General features: G+C 41.6%; 1 protein-coding gene, 1 long non-coding RNA gene and 1 pseudogene across 6 annotated transcripts in view; 2 read left to right on the forward strand and 1 right to left on the reverse strand.

The window, feature by feature from the left end:
• ATP6V0D2 (ATPase H+ transporting V0 subunit d2) overlaps positions 1-2,955 on the reverse strand; it is a 28,382-nt gene extending 25,427 nt beyond the window's left edge. The window contains exon 1 of the mRNA XM_074986997.1: positions 2,461-2,955. Coding sequence (XP_074843098.1) covers positions 2,461-2,590 — 130 coding nt within the window. The 5' untranslated portion in view covers positions 2,591-2,955. The remainder of the gene's footprint in view (positions 1-2,460) is intronic.
• The window catches only part of LOC142009242 (uncharacterized), a 67,387-nt gene extending 58,107 nt beyond the window's left edge, over positions 1-9,280 (forward strand). For 3 of the 5 annotated variants that reach the window (XR_012644389.1, XR_012644388.1, XR_012644390.1), the window contains 4 exons: positions 4,849-4,992; positions 6,073-6,152; positions 6,289-6,402; positions 8,281-9,280. This is a non-coding gene — a long non-coding RNA (uncharacterized LOC142009242). Of the gene's footprint in view, positions 1-3,093; positions 4,993-6,072; positions 6,153-6,288; positions 6,403-8,280 lie in introns of those variants that run through there. The other 2 variants (XR_012644387.1, XR_012644391.1) reach the window with 2 other exon arrangements.
• Positions 9,281-21,772: 12,492 nt separating this feature from the next.
• On the forward strand, positions 21,773-23,602 carry LOC142008251 (DNA (cytosine-5)-methyltransferase 3C-like; annotated as a pseudogene).
• The last annotated feature ends 519 nt before the right edge of the window (positions 23,603-24,121 follow it).

The raw sequence follows: 24,121 nt of genomic DNA on the forward strand, positions 1-24,121 counted from the left end.
CTTACTTCTGCACACTACTTCCTGCCTGGACCCCACAGATCCATCCCAGCCCATTCCCAGCCAGCCCATTCCTATGCACTGAACCCCTCATTGTTGGCCCCTCCCCAAAGCCTAGCCTCTCCAATGTCAACTAACACTGGGATCCCTGGGCTCTGGAGTGCAGCTTGAGTGTAGTGAAGTGAATGTATTTTTTTCTGCTCCTCAGCTGGGGGCTACCATTCAGCTAATGGGAGCAACAGGGGTGAGGGGTGCTGTCAAGGAGCAGCACACAGAAGCCATTTTCTTCCCCTTGCCCTGCAGAGCCCAGAGGCCAGTTTGGGCCCTAGCTTGCCTGAATCAGGCTTGTAAGGCTCAGGGCTCCCGCTCCCACCCAACAGTGGGGAGCTGGGGTGGGTGCTCCAGCCATAGTGCTCCACCCACATGGCTTCAGTGTCAATGCCAGTGAATGCATCTGCTCAGGGAGCGGAGGGAGTCCTGAGCCTTGCAGGCCAGATCCAGGCATGCTGTGAGCCACACTTGGCCCTCAGGCCACAGGTTCATTAGTGTGCTGCTGAAGATTATCAAAACAGCTCTTTAACAAATCAGGTTTCCTCTCCTTGGCTGTCACTGGGCATAGGCACCAGTTGAACATACTGTGTGGGGCCCCATAAATCCCAAGGACAGCCCTGTGAGGGAATCTTATGTTACTTTTTTAAAAATGCCAGATTCTGCCAAGGAAGGAAACCCTGGACAGTTACGTGGAGAGAGTACAATTTCCCAAAAATCCAGATGTGTTATTCTCCAGATGTGAAATAGTGGGTCTATCCCTCGAAAGCTCATCACCTACTAAATAATATTGTTTGTCTTTAAGGTGCTACACAGACTGCTTTTTTCATTTTACAAAAATCCATGACAGAACAGCGGTTGCTGGAGGCTGCTTCTCTAACATGTGTGGATTATTAAGTACAATTAACATCCGGCTACAAGATTAAAAACACTTATTAGAATTTATTTATATTGCAAAGATCATCGAGAGAAGGATCATGGCTTCTTACAATGATCTCACTGTAAAACATCATGCGCACATACAGCACTGCAGAAATAACAATAGGATGATTGAGTTCAAAACTTCTGAAAGACAGATACATTTTAAAATAATTGTTTTCTCACTAACAATGTCTTAATTTTTAAATGAACTAGAATTTCTATAGCATGGTTTCTCTTTCTCCAGAAAGTGATTAGGTGATTACCCCTCTCACGACTATGGGTAGCAGAATCAGAATACCGTGTTGGAAATAGCGCTGCTATTTCGAGTATGGCAAGTAGCTGTGGAGTTGCTATTTTGGGATACATATGTACCCCACAATAGCAAATATAGGCTAAACATAGCTTCACTGAGCAGGATGTATTTGACTCATGGAAATTACCTGCTGTAGCAGGAATGTATATAGAATTGGAAAGTTCCTAAGGCCATAATTTCTAGTCCACAAGAAGTAACAAGACAAGAACTAGTCATGGTCATGTTTCCAGGCTATTATAAGGTCCACTAGCCCGGCCTTGTAAGGAGGGAGGGAGGAGCAATTGTGTGGGCAAGTTTCAGCTTCGTCACCTCTCCTGATTCTTTTATCATCAGTGTAGAAGCAAAGTTGCTAATGTTCAAGGCACAATAAACTGGACTTGCTATTCATTACGCTAATAATAATAATAGAGTTCCAAATTGTATTAAAATAGAAAAATAAAATCATAGAATTCCAAATTGTAATACAAATTAGTCAAATAATTATAGTTTTTATGCTTGGACACAGAAGAACATCTGTGTTCATTTACTTGCAAAAGAAGTTTTCTACTTGTAATTTATTTTTTTCAGAAATGATTGGTGAGGGATCATCTGCTTATCTATTTTCACAAGTCTGCATGTTCTAGTCTGTGGCCAGTCTGATCTGCAGAAAAGCTGTTTTGGAAACAACTGCATGTTCCCTTTTCCCCTGCAACAAGGTCACCTTCACAAAAGCTTTTCATTGTTTAAGAGTAATGTGACTTTATATTTCTAAAACTCAGATTTTCCCCCCATGAAGTGGAAAATCTCATAATGATCTAGTAACACATATGACCAGGACCCCTATGGAAAAGTCCTATGGATTAGTACCAAAGAATAGCTTTTTCTAGGTTTTTGTGAACCATCTGATACAGATATATAGTTCTGTATAGTATGGTGAAAATGCATAGCTAGAGTATCAATCTCTGAAAATCTCAGCCTTTTGCTATCATTGAATAACTTCTGTAGAACCATGTTGACTTCACTCCTATTAAATTCTCTAGGATTTTTCCAAAAGGGAAAAACAGAACTACTCCTTGCTTTCAATAATATTATCCTTTATTGTCTGTCTTTTCTGACCTTTTTCTTTCTCTCTTTCTTTTAATACTTTTATTGGTGATCTAGCTAACAGTATTTCTCTCAATAAGGTAAACTAACAGACTCACCTTCCAGTGTTTCACATTGCACTAGGTTGATGTAGTCTGCATTCGTCAAGATCCCAGCTTTAAAACCTCGGACCAGCCCCTCCAGGTAGCCATGGTCCACATTGAAGTAAAACTCGGAGTACCCTGGCATGGTGACCAAGAGGGTTTAATCTTTGTGCTGTTCTGTAGAAGTGACAGCCTTGAGTACTGAGCCTTGTGCAGCTCTGGAAGATGATGACCAATAGTCACTAATTTCCAGCCAGCCTGTGGTTGGGGGTTTTACTGACTCGTTACTTCCTCTTTATTGCTGCCAGCAGAGTTTGGTTACACTTTGCTTGATGCTTACAAAATATCAACTAATCAGCCAGACAACAAATCTAGTTCCTTCCTGTCTGAATCAGAAACTGGATCTGTTATGGGCTCAAGGAAAAAAGAAGAGAGGGCAAAGGATTTAGCCACTGTTTACACCAAATGATCGGAACCTGGACTTAGAAAGAGCAACAAAGAGTCCTGTGGTACCTTATAGACTAACAGAAAAGTTTTGAGCATGAGCTTTCATGAGCAAAGACTCACGAAAGATGCATCTTATGAAGTAAGTCTCTGCTCACGAAAGCTCATGCTCAAAACTTTTCTGTTAGTCTATAAGGTGCCACAGGACCCTCCGTTGCTGTTACAGATCCAGACTAACATGGCTACCCCTCTGCTACTGGACTTAGAAGGTATGATAAAGCTTGATTTGGATTTTCATGTGTCTTGACTATTAGGGTCAGATTTTTTTAGGTCAGCTCCGACCACATATTGAGCAATGAATGATTGAACTAACTTGCCTGAATGCAGGTGCTGCGAGGGCCATTCAAGAAACTCAAAATTTTAAATGTTTTTGCAAAAGAAAGGATTGTCTGTTGCACTCCAATTTATAGAGCGATGTGCAAAAAATGCAAGATTACTGTCCTGATGTCCTACTTCCTCTTGAGGCATGATGAGGTATACAAAGCCTGCACTGGTGAGGAAAGGGTTAGTGACCTGCTTTAGGTTTAATCAGTCCTACCCTGCTACACCTGTCCTAGGTGTCAGGCTTGGAGAGAGGAGTGAAAAGGGAAGAACACAGGTCAGTTGAGGGCTGACTGTGAAGAAGATCAGATCTCCAGCTCTGAGAGGAGCCTGGCTGGGTTCAGAAAATGGTTTGGAGAGTGCTGCCTTTCCAGAGTCTCCCTAAGGGAAGTAAGGCCTGGCATGAGTTTATTGTCCATTACTAGTATCTGGCTCACTAACGTATAGTAAGACTGTGACAACCAGATACAAATTAACTGCCCACAACCTTGGTAGTGGTTTGTCTGTACACCAGGAATGATGTACATCACAATATGTCTTGATTTTCCCTCCATCAGTCCTTCTCTCTGTCCATTCTGTCAGAGTCCAGAAGAGCAAAACACAAAAATCAAGACAAGTACTGAATATGTCTGGTGTGTAGTAAGAGATGGAGTTGGCACCTCATCCCTTTTTGTGGCAGGGCTGATCCGGAACTTACTGTCTTCAGTAAGAATCTTTCTGTTAATTTCAATGGGCATTGGGTCAGGCCCAAATATTCCAGCCACAAATGAATCCTCACAGAAATTCCCAACCTTCCTAGGGCTTGGGATCGTGCATCTAGAGATCACCTCCAAGGTGTGACTTTCCCCATGACTCTGTCAGGATACTTGACCTCTGGTCATTCAAATGTCAAAGAAACTTGTTAAAATATGGATCTTACAAGAGCAATCTCTCTGTTGTAAATTCATTGGTTTATTTAGGCTTCTATCTTTTGATATGGACTAAAAATCAAATTTCAAATTGTGTTAAACTGATCAGTAATGTGTTGAGCTTAATAGACATAATGATGAAAGTGTGACTTAGTCATTTCCTGTGATGTTCCACAGCTGATGTTGAAAGGCATTTTCTAAAATTAAAGTGTGTATGTGCTAACTATCCTCAAATTAATCTCTTGGATCAGAGGTTGCATGCTCGCCTTTAGCTAGAAAAGGGGAGGGAAAGGGCTTTATAACCTGTTAAGTGATACTTCTGTGTATGCTTGAGTAATGCTGAGCACTGTTAAGGATAAAAATTCTAGGTTTTTATGGCAATCTAAGTTGGATATATGTTAATGGCAGGGAATCCATTTTGCTTCACAAAATGGCAGTTTGATCAGGTGATCTTCAAGTTGACTGTTAGAGCTTCCCACCTTTTTCTTGTGGTAAACAAATTCCAGTCAAAACTGATTTCCAGTCAGAAATCCTACAGGGTTTCCCCCAGGGGTTTCTGATAGGGATTTTCCCACTTTAGAATATTTCAAAGATAAGCATGGGATCAATTCAATGCTGCCCATACCAGTAGCCGAGTTGTGCCAGTCTTCACTCCAGAACATCATTACAGACTCCAGTCAACATACCTGACAGCCACTTGTCACCAGACGACTCGGTTCCATCCAGCAGCCTGTCACTACTGACACTCCATCAGACCCTGAGGGATCACTCAGCGTTCCTCTCTGTATGCTCCACATGAGCTAACAGATTTAAGGTACTGAGCTACCAACTGGAACTTTGAAGAAAGTTTCTATAAGCTGTTTTTTTACTTACCTTAATTCATTATAGGGAAATTTTCAAAGCACTGCAGCAATCAGCTAAAACATTATGGCTGTGTCTACACTAGAGGGTTTTATCGACAAAATGCTAGTTTTGTCAACAAAATCCAGGGAGCATCCGGCTTCCCAAGGCATTCTGTCAACAGTAAATAGACAGAACACAGTACTTATGTTGTCAGTCTTGTCCCGCTCTGCACGAGGCATAACGCCTCTGACAGAGATCTGTCAACAGAAAGCTGGTTTGGATGTTCTGGGGGCCCTCTGACAGACAGGGCTTCCGGGACCCCAGGCAGCCCTGACTGCTGTGCTTCCGGTTGGCTGCTTTGTAGAGAGAACAGCCGGATAGTCCAGTTGCTCTCTTGTGATTGCTCTTGTGATCCACTTGGCAGTTTGGCTGTGATCTGTTGACAGGAGTTTTGTCTCAAGATATCTTCCAACAAAAACTTCTGTTGACAAATTGCTGTAATCTAGACATAGCCTGAGTTGATTGTTCCTTCATTTTGGTTAACTTGTCTTTTTTATAGAAATATCTTTTTGGTCTCACACCCAAAAGTATAGCCTTGCTCAACATCTACCATGGTAACTTCTGAGTCGTAATGACCAGAACAGTCCATTTCGCTTATATTTTGTGGCTGACTACAAGTTTGTTGAAAAATTTCATGAGTACTTACTCTGGTTACTTATACATAGATGTCATTCAGCATTAATAAGTTTCTAAGAAAGAAAATGACAGTGTCACCTATTAACCTAGTAGGGGCAAAGGTTGAGATTTTTCAAAAGACCTTATAGTTAGACAGTTTCATAGTGGTGAAACACATACAGATAGTTGGTAAATGATGTTTGTGATGGTAGGTTAGTTCAGGCCAAACAGGACTAACATGAAAAGATAGTGCAGAGCTAAGGTCAGAATTTAGCTTTTGACTTAAAGTTCAGAGTAACTGTTTATGAAACGGCATATTTAATTTTTACCACAAGGGGTCATTGTAACACTGCAATAAACTATCTTTTTATTCCAGTCTACCAACTTTGACAGCCAGAAACAAATGCTCAAGAGGAAAGTTATTTTTAACAGAAAAAAAAGTCAACTGATCTAAAGGTAAAAATGCAAAGCAAAATGAAAATAAGTAATGAAGTAAACAGTTCTATTTCTCTTGCATATGCATATTAGTTGTCCTCCCATGTTGTCTTCCTTAAAATATTTTCCTTTATCTTATCTTCCTCTCTCCTTATAGTGTCTGCAACTTCAGTAAGAAGCTAGTATTACAAAGTCTGAATAACAGATGAGAAAGAATCAGCAGATAGGAAGCACTGTGTAAAGGGTATTTTCCACTGAAACTGACCTTAAAGTAAATGAATTCAAAACTTTTTATGTCCATGGAAATAATTAAACATACATTTTTACAGAGCTCTATTTATTGCTCTTTATTCAGGCAATAGTCTGTCTCACTTGCACTTTGCTAAACCAGAAACAAAATACTTCATGAAACCTCTGTTTTTGCAAGAATTTATACACAAGAGTGACTTTGCGCATGTCAGAGTCTCACTGATGTCATATTATACAGCTGTTTTCTAATGTATAAGATACGTGGCTTTTTCTAAAGCACAGTAGAGTTCTATAAGGGTCTGTATGGGAGATTTTCTGACCTATGGCTGACTCCACTTCATCTGCCCACAGCACTGCCAATAAAAATGTAACTCCTTTTTTTTTTTTGGTGGACTCTAATTTTCTTCGTAGTGTTACTATGCTGCTGCTTAAGCAATGAGGGGGTCCTGTGGCACCTTATAGACTAACAGAAATGTAAGAGAATAAGCTTTTGTGGGCAAAGACCCACTTCGTCAGATGCAGGAGGTGGAAATTTGCAGAGGCAGGTATAAATAGGCAGGCCAGAGCAAGGCTGGAGATAACGAGGTTAACTCAGTCAGGAAGGGTGAGGCCTACTACCAGCAGTTGATCTGGAGGTATGAACACCAAGAAAGGAGAAACTGCTTTTGTATTTAGCTAGCCATTCACAGTCTTTGTATAATCCTGAGCTGAGGGTGTCAAATTTGCAGATGAAATGCAGCTCAGCAGTTTCTCTTTGGAGTCTGGTTTTAAAATTTTTTTGCTGTAGGATAGCTACTTTAGCTACTTATCCATCAAAATGTGAAATGGGTTTTGTTTGAAGGAAGCTGGGAGGTGTAGCTGGGAAGTTATTCATCTTACTTTCATAACATTTTAAATCATCTAGAGAGAATATAGACTTCAATGTTTCTCATATTCTACTGACACGTGCTTCGGATGGCTTTGAAAACCAAACACACCAAAATTCTTTATTCACATACTAAGGATAGCTTTGGTTATATCCCAATTTAAGATGTACTTATCTGGCGGTAAACATCTGAAGAAAGTACGTGATCCTCCCTAAAAGTCTTTCTTAAACACTAGCAGTCTGAATGCCTATTTGTTGAAATATGGCAGAAGAATTCTGATTGTACGAATGTCTGGCAACAGATCAATGTTCTTTTTTTTCAGAAGTGCTGAGCACTTGCAACAACAGCTCAATCTTCTAGGAGATGCTCAGCACATACAAAAAATCCAAAGCAGTGTTTCTTAGCTTGTGCCTCAAGAATCACCAAAAAAAGAAAAAATTATGGTGTGTTGTGATCAGTGCTTTCCAAAGTTCAGAAAACAGTAAGCAAACAAATTAGCATTGCAGCATGGGGTTGAGGTTCCCCTCTCAAATGAGGGGATGGGGCAGCAGGAAAAAAAATTCTGGGATGCTATCATATGTAAGAATGGCTCTTACCACTGAATAAGCAAAAGCATATTCCCCTTATATTCTCTTTCCTCAGCTGTGGGGACAAATGTGTTTGAGTGAGCAGGTGCACCATCGTTATACCTCGAGGCAGCATAACTATGAAGTGATTGTAAAGAGTGGTGGAACATTATCCCTTATCAATGCAGTGTCATGGCCCGATTATTTTGTAGCTGTCTAGTTCCCAATCTAATGACTTAAATAGATTACCACTATATCAGTGAAAGAAAGCTTTGCTGGCTAATACAGCAATTTCTACCTGGTCACTCACTTTTTAAACAGTCTTATAGTCCCCTAGGCATTGCTTGACTGCTCTCTTTTCCATTCTATTTCCATATGAGTTTGTCTCGTCACATGATGGTGTCAGCTGGCAAATCTACATTGGTGACTTGCATATTGACCTCTCTACTTGTTTTCTCTATCATTCAGTTTTCAGCTGCCTCCATGATATCTTCCTGCATTGTCTCAATGCCAGTTCAAACTACCATTATCAAGACTGAACTCTTCTCTATTTCCAAATCCTCCTACTTCAAGATAGGCTCAAGAAGATTAACAACAGAACACCATTTGTCATCACCTGTAGCCCCCAACTCAAACTCCTGCGATGCATTATTAAAAATCTATAACCTATTCTGGATCAGGATTCTGCACTCCAGAAGGCTCTAGATGACCAGCCTGTCTTTTCCTATAGACAACCTCCTAACCTGAGAAAGATTCTCACCAGCAATCACAGACTACATCACAGTAATACTAATCCTGGAACTTTTCCTTGCAACAAACCCCACTGCCAACTTTGTCCACATATTTATTCTGGGGATACCATCACTGGACCTAACCATGTTAGCTACAAGATCAAAGAAACATTCTCGTGCACTTCCAGCAACATGTCCTGTTATGTGCCAGCAATGCCGTTATACTATATACATTGGACAGACTGGGCAAAACCTTCGCCAAAGAGTAAATGGACACAGAGCAGACATCAAGAAACTCAATACAGTGAGTACCTCCATGGAGTGGGCCATTCTGTTAGAGACCTGAGAATGTGTGTCCTGGAACACAGAGAATTTAACAACAGATTAAAGCGAGAGATCTGCAAGTTAGAATACATACTCAAATTCAACACATTAACACGTGGTATGAACAGAGACATCAACTACCTCACACATTACAAGGACTTGCTTCCCTTCCTTTGATGCTCATAATTATCTCAGAGTGCTCGTAATTATCTCAGAGAGGACAATTAACATACCCCCCCAGCCTCTCACCCTCTTCCTTCAATCCTGTTTGATTTGTCAGTTTTTATTGCAGTTTTTTTTTGGTCCTCTGTTCTTACAAATGTCAGTCTGTATTGGAAATGAAATTGATCTGAAGAAATGGGTCTTTCCCATGAAAGCTCATCACTGAATAAATCATTTTGTTAGTCTTTAAAGTGCTACCTTTCTGCTGTTTTGTTTTGTTGGAGTACAGACTAACATGGCTACCTCTCCAATACTATTCTGTTGTCCACATGTCACTCTCACTGATCTTGCTCATCTATGAATGAATTGTTAAAACCATGGGTGTATTTCCTAATAAATTTAAGCATGACTAGAGTATTATCTGCAATTATACTAATCTATGTCATTAAAGTAAATCAACTTTTTCCCCCTTTGGCTTCAAATCTAATGGCTGATATGTAAAAAATTTTTCACTAGATGGAGCTATAAGATACTACTGTACATGTTGGCAACTTAACTAAGTTGGTGCATCATTAGCAAATATACAGGAAACAGCCTGACCAAAATCACTCTTCAGTTTGTAAAAGGACTGTATAATACCTGTAAATTTACCATTTGAGCCATCAATTACCTTCCTTTTCTAATATGAATCCTTTTCTAAAATCTTACATAACTTTGCCTCTATTTTCCTGATACCAATAAGAATTTTTTAGTTGTACACATCTAATTCTCTTCATCCTCATATGTACTTATTTGTTGTGTGAGATAGTGTGGATTAACTTGACCATTAATAATGTTGGTGTGGCACATAATTTCTTACTTTCAAGTGATCATTATCTAAATGACAAAATTTGATATGTTTATTACTGTTAGTCTATGTCTAGTTAACATTGGTGAAGTGGTTCTCTGAATACATGCATGTCTAAATACAGCGTTTCCTATTTCTACATGTGTCCTTTTACAGCAGATTTGTATGAAAAAATTGACTATATCTTCAGAAACCCTTTAAAATCTATGGTATGGTAGATACTATTGAAATATGCCTATTTAGGGTCTTTTGTGTCAGTGTTTTGTTAGCAGTGAAATTCAGAGCTCACAAAGTTATATTTTCTGCAAGTATAGATGCCAATTCTGTGGGAGCTCTAGAAATCAAGTACCCACAGGGAAAAAAACAGTGGATGTTCAGCATCCACCCGTCACAGGTGCTCAGCGCCACAGAGTAGGTTTTGGCCAGTCTGGGAGGGTGGAGAGCACCAAGCAGGAGGCTCTGGGGGGAAGAAAAAGTGGTGCCAGGAAGAGATGGAGTGAGGACGGTGCCTTGGGGGAAGGGGCAGAGTGGGGGCAGCCTTGGGGTGGAGCAAGAGTGGAGCATCCCTGGGGAAAAATTAAAACATCTATGGTTGCAAGGCAGGTTTTGATAACTGGGTTGGTTATGAATCTCCATGAACCTTTTGCTGAGGGGTTATAATTTCATAAACAAACTTATACAGTAAACTCTTTCATATCTGGCATTTTCTCATCCAGAACTCTCAAATAAGATAATGGGCCACATCCTCTGTGATGGAATTGATCTTGTCAACTCTGGCATTCCTCTTTTCTGGGACACCCTCCTTCCCATGAGCCTATAAATTTAGACCCTCCTCTGGAACCCACACTCATGCATCTGACAAAGCGGGTCTTTACCCATGAAAGTTTATGCTCCAAAATATCTGTTAGTCAATAAGGTGCCACAGGACTTCTTGTTGTTTCTGAAGTAACCGGCATTTGAACCATAAGTAAATGAGAGAGTTTACTCAATTCTGAAAAAATATATACGGCTAACTCGCTTGACAGCAAATGAAAGACAGTAATACAAGAATCAACATTCTATTTATTATTCATTTACATTGTTCTTATGCTTCAGCTAACAGATGGGTTTGTTAGTCCCTTTGAATTCAATAGCAGCAAAATCAGGCCTGACTGTAGTATTTAGAAGTGTGCTTATCACTGTGTTAACTTATGCAATGGCAGTATTTCTTTTCAGTGTTTTCAGTCCAGATATATTGTATTTCAAGACTAAATTGGTCACAATAATGGACTAAAATGAAATTATAAAATGTAGACATCAGAATAAACAGCCGTTTACATTAAAAATACTAAAATAAATGTGTCAGGTTATTAATTTGCAAAGTCACAAACTGAACTATAGAACAACAAAAGTCTGCTGCCTATTTAGGACTCCTGTGCTTAAAGGGGCAGTGCTCCAGCACATCTTGTCTTGGCAGCTCATCCTCCTAGAGGAGCTGAGAGGGAAGCAAGGAGCAATCACAGGTGCTCTGTAATTCCAGGTCAGTTTTCCCACATGGCACAGGAGAGAGGTTGCAGAGAAGAGGGGTGCAGGATGGGGTGAGGGAGAAAGAACTCTCCTGTGTCCCAGCCAATATTTTACTTTTGCTGGGACTGATCTCTCAGCTTGGCAGGTCATATTCTATGCCCCGCCCCCCACCCACAAAAGGGCTGTAAGGGCTGGAGAGTAGCAAGGATAGCAGATACGCTGTGACTCCAGGTCAGTTTCCACAGGTGGGCACAGGTCGGAATGCGAGAGTTAGGGCAAAGGAGGCCCAGTGAGGGCACAGGACAGGGTGCAGAAGGGGTTCCAGGATTATAGTCATAGAAGTGTGGAGAGGGTGTGCTCCAGCTGATAGGCACATGGGGGATTTCAGTGTCTGTTCTGATCTGTCACTTCCCATTTTTCTGTATGAGTGATGAGGAGGAGATGGAATGTATCCTCTGAAAGGCCGGACAGCAAGCTCATGGTCTATGAGCTGTGAACAGCTGCTTCCCCATATTTGAGATCATACATTGAGAGACCTGAGCCAGTAAAAACTTGTATCCATGTCCAATCTGCCAACCAGAAAATAACTCCCTGATCTAACATGACTACCTACAGCTTTGCAGGCCTCTACTCATGGGAAAGATATCGCCAGCTGATGTTTTCACGACAGTGCCTTTATAGATATATAAATACTTTTTGTTGCTAGACTTCATTATGTCAGGGATAGACCATTCACCGCTGCTGAATTAAACTGGAAGCTGGCCTCCCTTCAGTAAATTGCAGACATTATTTTTCAATATTCACATTGTCATGTTACAAAAGTACACACAGTGTTTTTCATTGTTTCCCTTTTATCCTACTCTGTAGGCAAAAATTCCAACTGTTGATAAGACTCAGCAGAATAATGGAGGATTGATGTGCCAGAGCTCATGCTCACAAAGCAAACTCAAATAAATGCAAGTGCACAAGAACCACTGTGGGTACAAATTCTGAATGCTACTTTATTCTTTGAACAGAAACAGAAGCAAAAATCACAAAAGAGGTCATTTAAGGGCTGGAATGCTGTACTTTTTTGTAGTGGAGAGCCATACGCATCAATTGGGAAGTTGAGAAATGTTTAATAGTAATACAGGTTGCACCTCCCAAATGCAGGACTCTTGGGTCTGATATCATCCATGGTCTGGCAGGACCACAGCTGATCCAGGATCAGAGAGCCAGGGGCCCAGAGATTAGTGGCAGTGGTGCTGGGAGCCCTGCTGGCTGGGAACCTGGTGGCAGGGGGACCAGTGGCTCTGCCAAGCTGTGAGACCAGGGGCTCTGACATCTGTGGAGCTGGCATCTGGCAGACCAGCTGGAACCAGTGTCATGGTCAGCATTGGCAACCTGAATGGGGCAAGTGCTGGGGCTGGCAGCAGTGTGGCTAAGACCAGCGCTGGGGCAAGCAGCCCAACCACACCGGTGGTTGGGGCCCAGCTGAGGCTGGGGTGCTGAAGGCAGGGGGCTGGCCAGGATGGAAGCAGAGCTGGAGGCAGGGAGGGATGGCAGGCTGGGGGGCTGGAGGTGGGGGACCGCACCTGGTTTGGCAAATTCCCTCATTTGGGATCAGTCAGGTCCCAAATAAGCCAGACCAGAGAGGTCCTACCTGTAGAGGAGGACCTCAGAGTTATGAACACCTCAGGAATGGAGCTTGTTTGTAACTGAAATGTTTGGGGTGATTCCAAAAGTTTACAACTGAACAGTGAATTAATACAGTTCTAAAACTTTACTATGTGGAAGAATAATGTTGCTTTCCCTTGCGTGCTTTTTTTTGGAGGGGATGGGGTGGGGCAGGACGGAAGGTGGAGAGAGAGTTTTTGCTGCTGCCTGATTGTAGACTTCCAGTTCCAAATGAGCTGTGTGGTTGACTGACTGGTTTGACTCTGAGGTTTGACTGTATCAGAACTGGAAGGCATCATATTACAACACAATATATTGGCACACCCTCCCTCTTTTGTCATCGTGGTGCCACAAAGCCATCTAAACTGCTTGAATTCCAGATACCAGTTTTTTGTGGTCAGTGCAGGATTTACACCACCTTTTGGGGGCCCCAGTTTCCTGAGACAGTTGGAAGTTGGTTCAGCATTAACTAGTTTAAACATGGCTTCCTATGCAGGCCTGTAAATGGGGGAGGTGAAGGAAAAGGAGGGTGAAGGGCACAAAACACACCTCCTCCAGGCATGGGCAGCAGATATAAGAGACAGTGGGAGGCAATGCCTCCCCTGGTCTTAGCTCAACCATTTCTCTCTTCGTATCCCTATTCTGACTTGAACCTAAACACTCACGAAGCATGCTATTGCAACTTGCAGACTCATTGGCTGTACCTTCCCGCCCCAGCCCAAGAAAATGGCTCTCTTAACTTAAACTTGAAAAGCCTTCCAGCTTGTCAGACCTATTAATATAACACAGAACCTGTGAAAGAAAGATTCAGTGGTAATTAAAGCATTTAACAAATGTGCCACCCCTGAGTTTACTGAGAAAAATGGTTGTGCATTACTAGGTCGGCAGGACCTTAGTTTAAAATTTGCTTTAAATATTTAACTAGTATAAAATCACATCTTTAAATATCGTTTCTGGGACATTTACATGCATAATCTGCGTATGCCGCTTGAGCCTTAAATGCTTGGATCTTCAAGCAGTTTTTTAAAATTAATTCTTCAAAAGACCATCCTGCGATCAGATAACCTAGCCCTGACTCCCCGACCCTGTCACACAAACTGTATCCTAACCTCCACTCCTAGTCCCCTTTCCTGACTTCTGTACCCCTCCCTCTCCGCAAAGCCCTGCCCTGTGTCCCTCATGAACCCTGATGTCTTCCTCTGGGCCCCTCACATGCCCAAACACTCCTGAACCCCTGGCATCTCCAGCACCATACACTAACTGTTGCACCTGCACACACCACAACCCTCTGTCCTATGCTCCTCAACCCTGATTACTGCACCTCCATGTCCCTGGAACCCTGCCCTAACATCTGCACCCCTGATACTCCAATCCCATTCCCTGAGCACCTCATATACACCAACCCTGACTCCTGCACCCCCAAATCCCCAGCCCACTGCCCTGAGCTTCCCTCACTCCATCCCGCAATTTTTTGGAGTTATTTCCTAATTGACGCAGGGATTTGTTTAGCATCTTAAAGCTGAGCTATGTGTGGACAATATGCATCTTGGTGTGTCACTAGCTTGAGTTGTTAGAAAGGATGATAATACAGGTAACCTATGAACAGTGTTCATTTTCTTTCTATTTATTTTCATATGAAACAAACACCATAAGCATTTTAATTACCTGGAGACCTAGTGATGCACAACTGTTAAGTATCCCTTATTTTAACATATTTTTTCCCTGCCTATGGACTTTTTGCAATATGCACTTATGTCTCGGTTTGTTGTTTATACTGTTGGTGCACATCGACACACAACCTCAGAATTGGTGTTGGATGTGAGAAATTTTAACCAGCCCAAAAGAAAATTCAACACATCCAGTGATGGAAAATCTTAGGAGCTGGCTATACTCACTGCGAGTTGGATGTGCCGAAATTGATCTGCCCAGAGTTCGATTCTGCCACCTCAGTGCAAATGCAGCAAAATTGATCTCTCTGGGCTCAGCCGTCGACCCTGGAACTCCATGCGGCTGCACGGAGTAAGGGATGTCAGTGTGAGCCTGAAGAGTCCTGATCTACGCCAGAGTACAAAGTCAATCTTGATACGTCGATTCTACCTATGCTAGTGGCATGGCTAGAATTGTGTATCTGGGATTGACTTTGATCCCTTATGTAGACCAGGCCTTAGAGGAAACAATGCTCCCCTGCCCTGCATGCTGTCAGGAGAGCTTCAGCCCATGCACAGAGAGGGGGGCAGCTAGGAGAGCCCTGGGTGCATGGCAGCCAGGACCCAGGCACTTTGGGCAGGTGTGGGGAGAGGGGTAGGGTGGCTGGAGCCCCAGTGAGCACAAACCTGGCTGCCAGCAGCAAAGATGCTTGGGGAGAGGGGCAGGGCCAAGCTGGCTAGAGGAGAGCAGGGGACAGGGACAGGTAAAGGGGAAACCAGGGGATCAAGGCCAGCTGGAGAACCAGGGGTGATGGAAGAAGGGCAAGGCCCACTGTGGGGGCAAGGGGTGGTCCACATCAAAAGAACACACACTCCTCTCCAAATTCCTGCATATGGACCTGCTATGGTCCCAAAAAGCTATTCTGGCAACCAAGAATAGCCAGAGCGTAGAGAAGTTCTATGGACAGCAGGCAGGAAGAATGGTTGTGGGGTGCTCTCCCAGTCCTACACCACCTGGAAATTTCCCCTATACACGTGTAGAATTTCCAGCTGGCCAAAGTTCCCTATTTTGCACTCCTGTGTTGGTGGACTAGTGCAAAGGTGCTCGAGCAAAACAGAGTCAAAGCTGCAATGAGGACCTATTGCAAAATAGCTAAGATCAGGCTTGACTAGACTAAAAGGTGTCATGTGATGTTTTGGACTTGGAGAAGTACTGACAGCACAATAGGTGCCATAAAAGAGGTCACATGGGGCACAGGGATATACTTGTTTTACAGTCTTCTGGGGATGGTCAGTAGCTAGAACAGCATGAAAACTGGTTTGTTATACAAGGAAATCAAAAGGCTCCCAAGCCAGAAGCTATTAAGTTGTACAACACCTATTTATACTTTTTTATTTTATAGCATAATTTCATGATGTGACAGCAGGATACACTTGACCAGCATATAGTTTAAATTGTCAAGGCAACATATATTAGAGTACATATAGGCTTATCAGACGGTTCCCAGAACACCCTGAGCAATGCATATCTATTAGACAAAAAATTAATAACCAAGAAGTATTTCCTGTTTCAAAAAGAAAAATCAAATGCATGCTGGTGATGCTGAAAGAAAAACTCAAATTACTTTTATGCAAAACAGTTATGAAAGACTATGTTGAAAGTATGCATGCAACTCCATACTAATTCAGAGATCTACTTCTATTTCATATGTTTATCTTGAACAAATTGTAATAGGAGGGCCTTACCAGCTCTTATTGTAGTTCTTCATAATATAATCAAAAGTAAAGAACATGTTGATATTTTAAGCTGGTATGGTAAATAAAATCTTTTCAATCTGCTTGGTACAGCTATGGATGGACAAATATTTAGATAAGAAAATTTCTCTTAACTATATTGCAGATAATTTACTGACCAAAAGACTCCAGTGGGTTGGACACAGCAAAAATGGCTTTTAAATATATTGGTCAGGATCCTCAACTGTTGGAAATCCGTGCAACTCCACTGAAGTCAATAGAGCTACACTAATTTACTCCATATAAGAATGTGGCCTTCAGTATTTTATATGTACTTATTACTACACTATATATGTTACATATGTACTACAGTAGTTATATGCACTACATGCAAACTGGTGCTTTCTGAGGGGCTTCAGTTCATATGGGGTTATGAATCAAGGTGATGGGCAATTAAACACAGTACTGTTTTGAAACATTTACAGTTAATTGCTATTGTATTAGCTTAACAAAGTATTGTAAAATATGTATTTTACAAAAATCTTCATTTACTTCTCCCTTTTTCTTCCTTGCTTCCACCAAGCCAGTGGATTTTGTGGTATTTTGTGTTGCTTTAGACTGTCTAGATATCTTTTCAATGCTGGGGGGGAACTCCTTTGTACTGGGGCATAACCTCTGATAGATTTGGTTTCACTGAATTTTTGTAATTTGTGTTGTTATGGTAATACATGGAAGGAATCTGTAGATCTATGATCCTGAAGGTCCTTAAAGAACAGCAGAGGAAAATCTGCATTACTGTCAGTGCTTGCTTACCACAGGGCCTCCTCATAGGTAGGGTGACCTTAGTCCTGTTCCCGATAAAGTGACTGATAAAGTGACTGCCAAAAATATATTGATTCAAGCAGTACAGGATTAGTCCTCATGTCAATTTAATTCCCTTTACTTGTGTAGTAAGACTCTGATTTTGTGATATTTGCAGCTTACATCTGTAGCTCAAAATACAAGGTGGCAAAATGTTCTTTAGCTACCGTAATACTTCTTGGCTGTGTCTACACTAGAGAGTTCTGTTGACAGAAGGGGCCTTCTGTCAACATAACTTAGGGAGTGTCTACACACAAAGTGTTCTGTTGACAGAGTCTCAACAGACCTCTGCATTTACCTCGACAGTGTTCTCTCTCTAAAACCTGAGGCATAACACTCTGTTGACATAGTACTGTCTACAGAAGTGCAATGTAGACACTTCTGTTGACAGCGAGGGCTTCCGGTTGCTGGGCAGCCCTGTTTGCAGAGCTGCCATTCCACTTCCTGATGCATCTGATGAAGTGAGTCTTTGCCTATGAAAGCTTATGCTCCAAAACATTCGTTAGTCTATAAGATGCCACAGGACATCTTGTTTATTCTGCTTTCTGTCACCAGAGGGCAGTGCTGTCTTGCAGTTCTCTGTCCACAGAATAATTGTGTGTAGCAGTTATCCATCGGCAGTTATCTGGTGGCAGAGGTTCTATTGAGATTTCTCTGTTGACAGTAACTTATGTCGACATATGCTTCTAGTGTAGACATAGCTCTTGATGCTGAGTCTTAAATGCTGTGCAAATTTTGCTCCCTTTCTTTGGAGATTTACATCACTATTAACTGAAATATTCTCTAGTTTAACAGCCAAGATTTTCTTTTCTCATCTCTTGGCTTATGTAGTTAGTGGCTATGAGGAATGGAAGAACAGCTTTAACAGCATTAGTAATGGAAGACAATTTCAATTAAAGGGAATTCTGGTTTTAATGCATTTGTTCTTGAATGAGTCATCTGATTTTTCTGAGGTCTGATAACGCAGAGCATGTGAAATTTGAGAACCAACTCCTGCAAAAACTTATGCACATGAACAATTTTACACCCGTGAGTCATTGTGTTGGAGCCACTGGTTGTAATCACTGATACAAAGTTACTCATATATGAAAGTTTTGCAGTATTGAGCTTTAGACATTTGGCCAAATGAGAGTAAATGATGCACTGATTATTTGAGACTGACAATTTACTAATTAACTAGGGCTTCTCTGAACATCCTGGGCTGAAAATGATTGAAAAGAGTTAGAACTAGGTACCTATTTACTTTTACATAGAAACTTAGAATTGGAAATTTTCAATGGCTATTTTAAAAGATGCTAATAAGATCTTATGGTTAAATAAATGGATCTTGCTTTAGGGTTCTATAGATACATAATGTTTTAAAACTAATCAGCGCATAATGGATGACCTTACGATTATTCAAAATAGAAAATGAAGGGTTTTGGAGAGATGAGCTGGATTATGAGGTCCTTTCCATCTCATCTGCTCACATTTTCCACAGTGGCCAATCATTTTGTATTGCTCAAAGCTCTTATGTACCCTATTTCCTTATAGACAATTGGAGCAGGAAATGTTGAACTCCTCTGAAAATCACATCTGTAGGGAGACTCTTCGGATGTGTCTACACTAGTAGGCACTAGTTTGAAGTAGCCTGCCGAGAGTTTTCACGCATTTTCCCTTACTTCCAAGTTAACTTAGAAGTAAGGGAGCCCAACTTCGAAGCGCTTACTCCATTCCCAGGAATAGAGTAGTGCCCTACTTCGATGTTTAACTTTGAAGTAGAGTGCATGTAGATGCTCAGCTTCAAAGTCTGTTACTTCAAAGTTGCACTTCGAAGTAAGCAACTTCAAAGTTATTGTTATGGTGTAGACACAGCCATAAAGACACAAATGGGAATTAGGCACATGATTTCACTGACTTTCAATGGCAGCAGGGTGCCTTAGAAAATCCGTCTTTTGGCTGAAACTGAAAGTTGGGTACCTTAAATCAGGGGCCATTTTTTGTAAAATGTGCCACATGATCTATGAAGACATCTGCTGGTCCCCAATGGCTATGTGTGCAACCAACTAAAAGTTAAGTCAAATATTCAGGTCATAATTCATTAGCCATGCACAGTCAGTAGCATTATACATATTTTTTTCCGAAGGTTCCAGACAGAAAACCACAAAAACAATGCAAAGATAAATGTTTAACTGTGCAATGGATGTTTTTCTTCAATAGATTCCCTCTTGATGCTATCTTAACCAAAGCAAGACCTTTGTAAACAGAACTGCTGATTACTCATTAAATAGCAGGGTTACTTTACAGGCATGGCGTGTGTATGTCCTCCTTCACCATGTTTTATAGAGGGCATGGAGGAGAGGAAGGCATAATAGGCAAGAGGGAGTTCTTCCTGCACTGATTGCATATAAAGTGAAAAATAAAGAGTATTTCACATTCTTTCCCTTTCTTTCAGATAGAAAAATGAAAACAAATGCAATAGACTGGCCAAAATACTTACTGGTTCCACATTAATGAGATTTTGGTTGTTATACACAAGAAGAGCTATTTGTGTAAAAAAAAATATGGTTCCTCACCTCCCTAACCCCAGGGTAGGGAGGAGAGCTCCAGCTCCTGGCTCTGCAGCAGGGCAGCTGGGGGAGGGGGACTCCAGCCCCCAGCCTGCTCTGAAAAGAGGTGGTGGTGTGCTGTACCAAAGGGTACTGTCACCAAAAAAGCACCGTAAATAAAGCTTTAACATTTTTTAAATGGTATGTTACATTTCTGTTCTCATGAAGATAACATTGAGTAGTTCACTTCAATGGGAGAAGGGACATATGAATAAAAGTTCAGATGCATATAATTTACCATATGCTGCTGATCAAGCTACGTACTTATAACAGCCTCTCCATCAATTTAATACTTTCTTTATGCATGGTATCCTCTGTCACTTTATTCATAGGATGATGAATGGACAATGGGCCTTTTGTGTTAATACTGCAGTTAATCCTACTTTCTTTTGATCTTATCTGCGCTGGTGGCTTTTTCACCCTTTTCAGTGATAGGCAGTCCCACTGCAATAGCTACATCAGTGCTAGTACAAAACACTTGACACAGACCAACAAATGCACCAGTAGAACTCTCCCCTGCTTAAAAAGCCAGAGTAAAGTGCGCTGATGCAAAATGTAGCTTCTAACAATTTGGCCGGTATGCATTAGGGGTTTGCATCAGCATGGTTAAAATGGAATCTAAGACTAATGATGACTGAAACTGGGGAAAATTCCCTATTGCAAAAAAGCCCTTTACTACCAAGTGAAACACATTCAGGTCTCAAAATTGAATTTTTTTAATGCTGTGATTGAATTGCATCGGAAACCCCACCTTTTTTTCTTCCTGGTTTATAAAGATACTTCGTACCTCCAAAGTGTCTGTTTAACACTGCTTGTGTATAAATGATAACTATAACTTTTGCAAAGTCTAATAGGATAAAGCAGTCAGATTTCTAAATATAATTCTAAAGGACTTAAAACCATGAAGTGGAAGACAAAGAAACCTTTGTTATACCATAAGCTCTAGCAACGAAGCTAATAAAGTTAATTGAGTTTTACTGGATGTAATAGAGACCAGAATCTGGCTCAATGACTTTACCTTGCCTACTCTCCCCTCCCCACAACTCTCAATACATTGAGCTTTTATGTAGATCAGTGTATTCAGCAGAGGTTATGTTGAGTTACTAGGGTAGAGTCCTGGGATTCCAGTTCCTCTGTGTACAGTACTCCTCATTTAATTGCACCTTGCAAAAAATAAGCAACCTTTGCAGAAAACTTTCCAATAAATTCTAGCTTGAGTTACTTCAGGAAATACTAGCAGTAAATGCAATTTACCTACAGTTCTTGGTAATCAATATTTCTCTGAGACCAAATGGATGAAATGCTTTATAAGTGCAGCTGTTCTATCAATTAGTTTTAGGTTTCTCCTTCCTTATTTCGTTATTGGGAGCACACTTTGTCATGCCTATTACAATCCTAGTGTGATGAATGTCAATGGTTTTGTTAAGCACTATGAAGTCAATGCACCTCACATGCCCGAGAGAAAAACTGAATAAAAATTAAAATATGTTTGCAAAAGTTCTGTATGTTTGAGTTCAATGGTCCATAAGGAACATTTATAATTGGTGATCATGTCCTGGCATTATCAATGCACCAGTTCAGGACAGCATCCCTGTTCAGTTAAGTTTTAAGCCAGTTTGTAGGTCCCTTAAAGTCTATTGATTTTAAGCACAAGCTCACAGTTAAGCATGTGCTAGACCTGTTTTGAATAAGATATGATGGATTTAAGCATATGCTTAAGTGCTCTCCTGAACAGGGTCCTCTTTTTTTTTTTAACATTTTGTCTGATGCTTTCTTAAAAGTTTGTTCTTAAATCAAGACTTTATTGTATTATTTTATCTGCAGGCTTTGGGGAACATTCAAACTCCATGAAAAAACAGGGGACAAGATAATAATAGTGTGAACTCCTAAAAGAGACCATAAGTCATGTCTCCCAAGGCTAGTCGGCAGAGTAAAACACTAGCTCAGCTGGTCAGGACTCACCAGTTTTGGTACATTGATTCTGCAGGCTTTGACGACTGAAATGGGGGATGTGATATTTCAGGTGGGATATTACATTGCAAATGGAGAGAGAGAACAGAGGCTCACACATATTCTCTTTGATGTAAATTTTTTTAAGATTGAAGAATAATTACATCATCACTTAAACATCTCTTTTCAGTGAATGTTATGAGGTAGTTAACTTGACCTATTCCCTTCTTCATCGTCTCCACATTGTGAATTTGATTGTTGCTTACCTGGCCAAAAGTCAGTTAAGACTCTTGCCTTGAAGGTTTCCATACCTACCCTTATTCCAGTCTCCTTCATCTGACCAGGTTATGCAGTACATCAAAAGATTACTAATCTCCACTGGAGGCAGCACTCATTTTTTATAGGGAAATAATGAAAAGTTAAGACTTTGCTTCGGGAAAAACATGACTAACTTAGGACCCATTGCTGCTAAATTTCAAGGGAGTTTTGTCATTGCCTTCAAGAGCAAGACAAGAATTTTAGAACAAGGCCCCAAAGCAATTCCCCTTTTATGGCATATAAACCAGTTGGGTGGAAGGAAGAATATGGATGGGGAAGAGGAGACAGAGCTAACGAAGATACACAGTGCAGGGGGAGAATTGGGACTGGCTGCATAAAGAGACTATGAGGCATGCAGGTGGGTGGTAGGTTTGCCGGCTGCCTGATCACAAAATCCAGACACCCTCACTGTGCTGCTTCTCCAGGCCCCTCATTCCATCCTCCCTTCTCCCTCAGATGATCACTCATAATGTGAGAGGTGTTCACAATACTCGCCACAACAGTTTCAAGCAGAACAGCGTCCATGCTAGCATTGCTATGACATCTGCAGGGATCACCAGTGATGAAGCGGGTGTTTGCCCATGAAAGCTTATGCTCCAAAATATCTGTTGGTCTATAAGGTGCCTCAGGACTTCTTGTTGTTCTCGAAGATACAGACTAACACGGCCACGTCTCTGATACAGTGATAAAAAGGGGCAAAAACATTGTTCTCAAGCAGGAGAGGGAGGAGATAAGAGCACTATGGGGGAGCTGGTGACCTACCCACTCACTCCCCACTGAAGCTCCTGCCCTCAACTACTTTATTGTCTTTGCTTCCTGGTGTTCCCTAAATAAAAATGCGCGATTTCTCAACAATAGCATATTGCTTCTGTTGCTCGGATGGGGGAGTGGAGTGAATCCCAACAGGAAGGGTCTGTGTGAGGGAACTGGGAGGCTGAGCTTTGAGTTCTATTGTGTCCTCAATTACTCATGTTCCAAGGCATGGGAGGAGCGCCCTGAGAATGTTGTGGCCAGGAGAGTCCATGATAAAAGGGACACTTGTCAATTTTGGAGTGCAACCGAGTTATGATAGGTGCTGTCAAGGTTTTAGCTGTGACAGAGCGCACCGTTTCTGGGGCAATCTGCCTGGGATGAACAGCCCTCTGGCAGCTTCAAGGACTGATGGAGTTGAGCTTCAGGATGGCTTGGAATGCAGTAGGATAGCAAAGTAGAAGGAAGTGCAAACCATAATGACTAAATCCAACTCCCTCAGGCAGAGGAAAAGAGTGCAGCTCCCTGTGCTCATGAATGGGAAAGAACACACTTTCTGGTGCTCTGAGTTAGAAAACATTTTTAGCTTCCCCCTTCACTGCACAGACATGTCCAGCATGGGGTGGAGCTCATCAGAAGCTACTAGGGAGATTGTTGAACGTCCCTGTCATTTGGTACCTGTTTGCCACACTGCAGGGTTATTTTGCCTATGAATAGCAGGGATTCCCTTGTCTCTTCTGGGACAGATGCACCAGCTCAGCTGCCTGTGTGTTAGAAGGAAGGAAGAGAACAGTCCAAAAGCTCCATTACTGTGTAGGAACGGGTCCCCCAAGCCACGCGCTTTGGGAAGGAAGTGTGGCCCCTCAGGGACTGCATAAGAAACTTTCAGTAACCAAAGAACCTGCTGGCCAGGGTGACTTCTTCAAAGGGCCAGAAGACAACATTCTATAGAAAATATTGATTAACTTGTCAAATGTCATCCTCACATTCTTCCTCACTTCCTTGCTCCAGCAGCTCCTGGCTAGGTCCTGCACATATTGCAGCATAAAGGGGGCAAACCATTGTTTGCTTTCAACAGGAGGGGTATGAGAAGTGTACTGTGAGAGGCTAACAACACATGCCCAGAACCGCCTGTTGCATAGCTTTTTGTCCCATTAGACACTGGGAGCATAGGCCAGGATGCAAAGGGGCAACAGGAACTGTGGGATAGGTTAGGTACAAAGGCCAGATCTACAC

The sequence above is a fragment of the Carettochelys insculpta genome, chromosome 2, assembly GCF_033958435.1.
Source record: "Carettochelys insculpta isolate YL-2023 chromosome 2, ASM3395843v1, whole genome shotgun sequence".
NCBI lineage: Eukaryota > Metazoa > Chordata > Testudines > Carettochelyidae > Carettochelys > Carettochelys insculpta.